General features: G+C 33.8%; 1 protein-coding gene across 1 annotated transcript; it reads right to left on the reverse strand.

The window, feature by feature from the left end:
- Positions 1–1,588: 1,588 nt before the first annotated feature.
- On the reverse strand, positions 1,589–3,596 carry LOC123691648 (cytochrome P450 6B2-like). Its single transcript, XM_045636148.1, has 2 exons — positions 2,199–3,596; positions 1,589–1,995 (listed from the first exon to the last, which is right to left on the reverse strand). The coding sequence occupies exons 1-2, from the start codon at positions 3,553–3,555 to the stop codon at positions 1,817–1,819; spliced, it is 1,536 nt and encodes a 511-aa protein (XP_045492104.1). The 5' UTR covers positions 3,556–3,596; the 3' UTR covers positions 1,589–1,816.
- Between the last annotated feature and the right edge of the window lie 2,454 nt (positions 3,597–6,050).

Here is a 6,050-nt window from a genome sequence, read left to right on the forward strand (position 1 = left end):
TCTTGAACTCAACTACAATATTAAAAAAGTAATTGGACAATCAAAATCTACAAACTTTTATTCAAGTTACGACCATACCAATAATTACAACCAATTTCAACAATTGCACATCCATCTAATCTATTAGACTTGAACGCTTCAACAACTAAATACTCCGTTGAATATTTTCAAAGGGTGCAATTTGAAAGACTCATTGTCTCTCTTGTCACTATCACCGGACTTTAGGTGGCTGGAGCGTGGCTTCAACGCTTTTGTCTCACTCCAATGGATCGATGAAGTATTTGTATATTCAATTAACAAACTGATACGTCTGGACTCTGGACTGGTTATCTTTGAAATGCTAGTGCAATAATGATTTTCTTGTTTATTTTTGTAGCATAACCTGTAACACTCATGACCATTCTTTTGCATTGAACGATGAAGTTTTTGATAATATTGTGAGCGATGTCAAACTTATCATAAGAACAATATATTGGTTTGAACTATCTGCTACCTGTGTATCTATTTACACTTAAACTAAGTGAATATATTGAATATTGATATGGAGCAATAAAATTATGGAAAAATACTATTGATGTTGCTATGAAGATAATATCGACAAAGTTATAGAAATAATTTTAAATACTAAATTATATGGGTAGCGCACCGTTGATAAGTAATTAGCGTGAAAACTCATAAGCTCTTTATTTCAAAATCTTTTTAATTCGGAAATTAAGTATTATAATTACCTATATTTTTGAAACGTTAACTCTATTCCCAGTTTATCTAGGAACAAATCTTAATATATATAAATCTCGTGTCGCAATGTTTGTCCTCAATGGACTCCTAAACCACTTAACCGATTAATAAAAATATTAAAATTCGCACACCATGTGCAGTTCGATCTAACTTGAAAGATAGGATAGTTTAAATCTCAAATCGTTTTAGTGAAAGCGGGCGAAGCCGCGGGCGGTAAGCTAGTTATCTATAAAGACAATCAATTATTTAAAACATACGAGCCTTAACTCCTTAATAAAATAACAAAATTTCTCAACTAATGCACTCCTTTGAAATTCCAGTCAGACGTTCTGTGGGAGTCAGAGAAAAGCAAAGTTACCGACGTTACTCGTGTTATGCAAATGAAGAAGAGTTGCGAAGGGTTCAACTCGTTGAAAGCATTCACCCAAGTTTCTTAAAAATTCACAACTCTAAGAATGATAGCCTATCTATGTACCGAGAGGAGGAATAAGGGATATGGCATTAATATTTTTTTGAATGATTTAATTCTATGGAATAATTTTAGTCCAAGAATGATAGTCTATCTATGTACTAGGAAAAGGAATAAGGGATATGGCATTAATATTTTTTAAAATGATTTAATTCTACGGAATCTATGATATATAAAAGAGCTAGATACGTTACCCGCTCTCTATTTTGGCAAGAAAAAACTCAGGTAAGTGCCCGAGTTTCACTTAGAGTCACGCACCATTCAGCGTCGTGGCTGGACGTTCTTTTTGTATTTTAATCGGCAGTTGTTATTACGAAGTACATGAGTGAGACATGTATTATGTCTCGTGCGTGAGAGTGAAAGAGAGAACAACTGTATTGGTGATAATGCGTTAGTAAGTAGGTATGTATTAATTACGCTGTTTTTTAGTGCAATGATGTTGGTGTACGCCGCGTCTACTAGTATAATAGGTCATCATTGTACGGAATAGTTTTAGTCTGAGAATGATGGCCTAGTTTTATACCGAGAAAAGGAATATGAGATATAGCATAGATTTTTTAAAACGCTTTTTTAAATTTAATTCTATGGAACGGTTTTAAATATTTGTGGTTATAGTGGCTTGTTTCTAAAGGACAATTGCATAGGGAGACCATTATCAATGCACTGCACTATAAATGACGCTCTGTTCACTTTTAGTTCCTTTGTTGATGACGGTGACGGCTCTATATTGAATTTATGCAATAGCGCTGCTAATCCACACATAGCTTCTATTGTTCCCATCCGTGCTCCTGAAATAGAAGATATTTACAAAATAAATTATGGCATGTTATATATCGATACAAATTTAAGGTAACATTTACAACAATAACAATATAAAATATCATTGAAGTTAGTAATAATAAATTATATATGGGAAATATATAAAAATAATATTAATTAACAAATATAATCACGCATACACCATTTTTTAATCCTATAAAAAAATACATACCAATACATTTTTTTGGACCTTCTCCAAACGGAATGTAGGCGTATTTAGGCCATGTTTTTGCCTCGGTTAAAAATCTTTTGGGCCTAAATTCCTTGGGATTTTCAAAATATTTTGGATCCATATGCAATCCCTGGACAGGAACTATCAACTTTGTACCGGCTTCAATCGTCACGTTTGATTCTGGTATCCTAAAGTTTTTTGTACACACTCTGAATAATGCACCAGCAGGAGGAAATATCCTGAGGCCCTCTTTCACACACATTTCTAATAATACCATTTCAGAAATAGCCTCGCTGCATAACTTATTATCATATTTATCGAGAACTCGGTCAACTTCTTCTTGAACTTCTCTTTGTATTTCGGGATGAAATGCGAGTTCATGCATTGTATAACTCATTGCAGTAGATGCAGTTTCAAAACCAGCAGCTAAATATACATACAGTTGAGCGATTACGTACGTCTCATCAAAGTCAAGTTCAATCTTTCTGAATTGTCCATTTTCATCTGGTTCCAAAGAGTCGCTATAAATTTTTCCCTCTTTTTCTAATTCCAACAAAAGATGAATAAAATCGTGACGTGGATTTTTATCGTTTTGTCTTTGTTTGCGAACCCCGTTCAAAATCTCAGTTAAGGTTTGTGCTATCTGTGGTTTTCCTAAAACTACTTTTTTGATAAGAGAATTGGGGAAAAGGTCCTTTATGGCAAACAAAAATATCTGCCATTTCGATTTAATGAATATAAATTCTCGAAGATTTATGAATAGTGAATGTTCGTTGTTAATTGTATTCATATCTATGCCAAATCCGTGTGCACCGATCAATTCCATCGTAAATCGGGCACTTAGATTACAGGCGTCAAACTCTTCTTCAGTTAATGCCATTTTCCTTGCTAAATTCACCATCCTATCTGTACACTCGTTTATAATTGGGAACATGTTTTTAAGTTTGCTGCTCGTGAATGCTGGTGATAGACCTTTGCGGAGTAGTTTCCATGTATCTCCTTCTGAGGATACTAAATTCCTTAAGAGTGGCTCCAATTTAGGATCACGACCTAATCCTCTTTTGTAGAAGTGTAGAAAATCCAAATTTAGTATGTGTTTCAGTAATTCAGGATCTCGGACTACGAGCTCAGGCGTAGTTCCTCTATAATATCCAACGACTTTTTCACCATCATATTTGTTATATAGATAGGTTGCCATCTCGATATCTGTGAATCTTGCGAAAGCGACAGATAAATAGTTTCCGAATATCGGTATAGGTGGATCATGTTTGATATTTCGTTTGGAAAAATATGAAAAATTCTTGACACTGTAGTAGTAGAGCACTAATATTCCAAGTAAAATTAAAATTAGAAACATTTTAAATTTACTGTTACGAAGTAGTGTAACTACGTTAACGAATCATGGATAATGGAACATGTAATAATAAAAAACTTAATTTTCTTTTGAAATCACGTATTTTACTAAAGCGCCAGTAATAAATTTATCGTGATATTGATAATTTTTATGTGTTTTAGTTGATGCTTTATGATTATAAGTTCTGTTTTTAACCAAAATAGGAACATTTCTTATGTGCAATTTATCATGGACAGTGTTTAAATCTCAGTGATGAAAATTGATGATTTTTGTTGCAAAAATGAAACACGAATTATATTGGTGTTGAAAGGGCCAAAATATATTATCAAGTTGTTACTTTGTATATAAAAAAATCTTCGTTTATTACGACGTCTAATTTTATATAAGCAAATAAACTTGAATATGACTAGCCACTGTATTTTTCCCTACTCCATGGTTCCCTTCTTATAGGACTTTCGAAACTCGGAGAGTCAATAAAAATACTTTCTTACTGAATCCATGAAATCTACGTAAGTGCAGTTTATACCAAAGTTCTGACTGTTCAACAATTGACGCGGGTGAGATAAATTAAATACTTTTCTCGCACACTCAGCATTTAGAGCGATTTGGATTACCTGTACCTACAGTGTACGTAGTATCACCTCTTTTTATTTATATTCTTCTTCTTATTTTTCTTTTTGTATGGCTTTTTCAGATTGCAAAAGATACAGATTGATCTTATGTACGTATATTTTATTGTATACTATAAGACGCTCTCTTGTGCAGTGCATTTATTGTCGTAAAAAGGAACGCTTATAAGAAGCTAGTTATTCGTTAGATGTGCTCAGGATTCTTGTCAAAAATGATCCAGACTTTTCGGAGTTTGACGGCAATAAATATAGGGTGTCCCAACAAGAACGCAAGATTTAAATTTGGCGCCATTCGAAGTGTCATTGTTTGACATATCAACAAGTGTAATTTTTTTTTAGTAGAAGGTATAAGGTTAGTAAAAATGGAACGCTAAACGAAGGATCAACGCATTCTCATTGCAAAATTTGTTTTACCAAAATAGTGAAAGTTTTGCGGCTACAGTACGAAAATTGCGATCAAAGAAATTGCGATCAGTAAAAAGAGATTAATGGAAAAATTTGCTGAAACTGGGTCTGTTAGTGATGTAAAGACAACAACCGAAAATATCGCAGCAGTACGTGATGATATCGCTCAAACTCCATCCATCTCAATTCAACACCGAGCTCCAAAAATTGGTGCTTCCGAATCCACTATGCAGCGAATTTTGACGAAAGATTTGCGTCTTGCATGCTGGAGGGGATGTGGTTTCAACAAGACGGCGCAACATTTCATACAGCCAGAGAAACAATACAATTGCTGCATCAGTCATTTCTCGGTCGTGTTATTTCACGCTTTGGGGACCATAATTGGCCACCTAGATCATGCGATTTAGGGGTTTTTTTGAATTCGATGGTTTATGCAATTAAGCCGCCGACGACTCAAGCCTTAAAAGACGAAATTGGACGCTGTATTAATGAAATACCACAGCATTTATGTAAAACGGTCATTGAAAATTTCATTAAAAGATCGCGTATGTGCCAGCAAAGCCGCGGCGGCCATCTCCCTGATGTATTGTGCCAAACATAACCTCATCTTGTCTACTTTACGATATAATATAGTTTTCACAATTTTTTTTAAATATCTGCGTTTTATGTCAAATTTAAATCTTGCGTTCTTATTGGGACACCCTATAGAACGACAAACACAATAAGTGCGTGTGAAATATGTACCTTTCAGAAATATAATTTTTATATTCCTTTTTAACACTTATAAACATAATATAACACTATAATTATTCTTAAATGTGATCAAAGCAGATAAAGCAGAGACTGGTGATCCGGTCTCTCTACCACTAATAGTACGAATTGTGCCAGTATTGACACTATTAATGCCGTGGCATAATGCCCTAATCTCCTGTGGTCACGCTACATGCCGCAGCATTCCATTTTGGGATATTAAGTTTTGATGTGCAAATGAGAAGTATCCTTTTTATTGTTAGAATAAAGTAACTAGGCTAGATTGATAATATTTTTCTTAATTTGTGTGAATAAAAAATTTTGAAAGAGATTGCTGATGTTTCAAATTCACTGGTTCTCACTTGACCATGGAAAATGTTTCAAGGTCAAAAGGGATTATGTTTATTATTGTAAATATTGAGTGCTATAGTAAAATACACAATTTTTACTACTGAAGAACTAAATTGTTAGTTATAATGGCTACGTTCTGTCTGTAGGACTTGTGTGTCAGACTGAAAGAAAAACAAATACGTATCGAGTAACCCAATACGATGTTTAAAACGTATTTATTCTTGAAATTTTGCAGTATCATGCATAGAAAATGAACTGAATTTGAATCCAATTTACCTATACAAATTTTCGATATAAAACAATTTTTATCGTACATTGAAATGATCAGACAGATCACGCAATTCTTCCATAACCCTTCAACAT

This window comes from Colias croceus, chromosome 5 (assembly GCF_905220415.1).
Source record: "Colias croceus chromosome 5, ilColCroc2.1".
NCBI lineage: Eukaryota > Metazoa > Arthropoda > Insecta > Lepidoptera > Pieridae > Colias > Colias croceus.

Excerpts from the sequence above, each read along its gene's own strand:
- LOC123691648 (XM_045636148.1), bottom strand. The coding sequence starts at position 3,555 with ATGTTTCTAATTTTAATTTTACTTGGAATATTAGTGCTCTACTACTAC. Across the intron at positions 1,996-2,198 it reads AGGTCCAAAAAAATGTATTG|GAGCACGGATGGGAACAATA; the intron begins GTATGTATTTTT and ends CTTCTATTTCAG.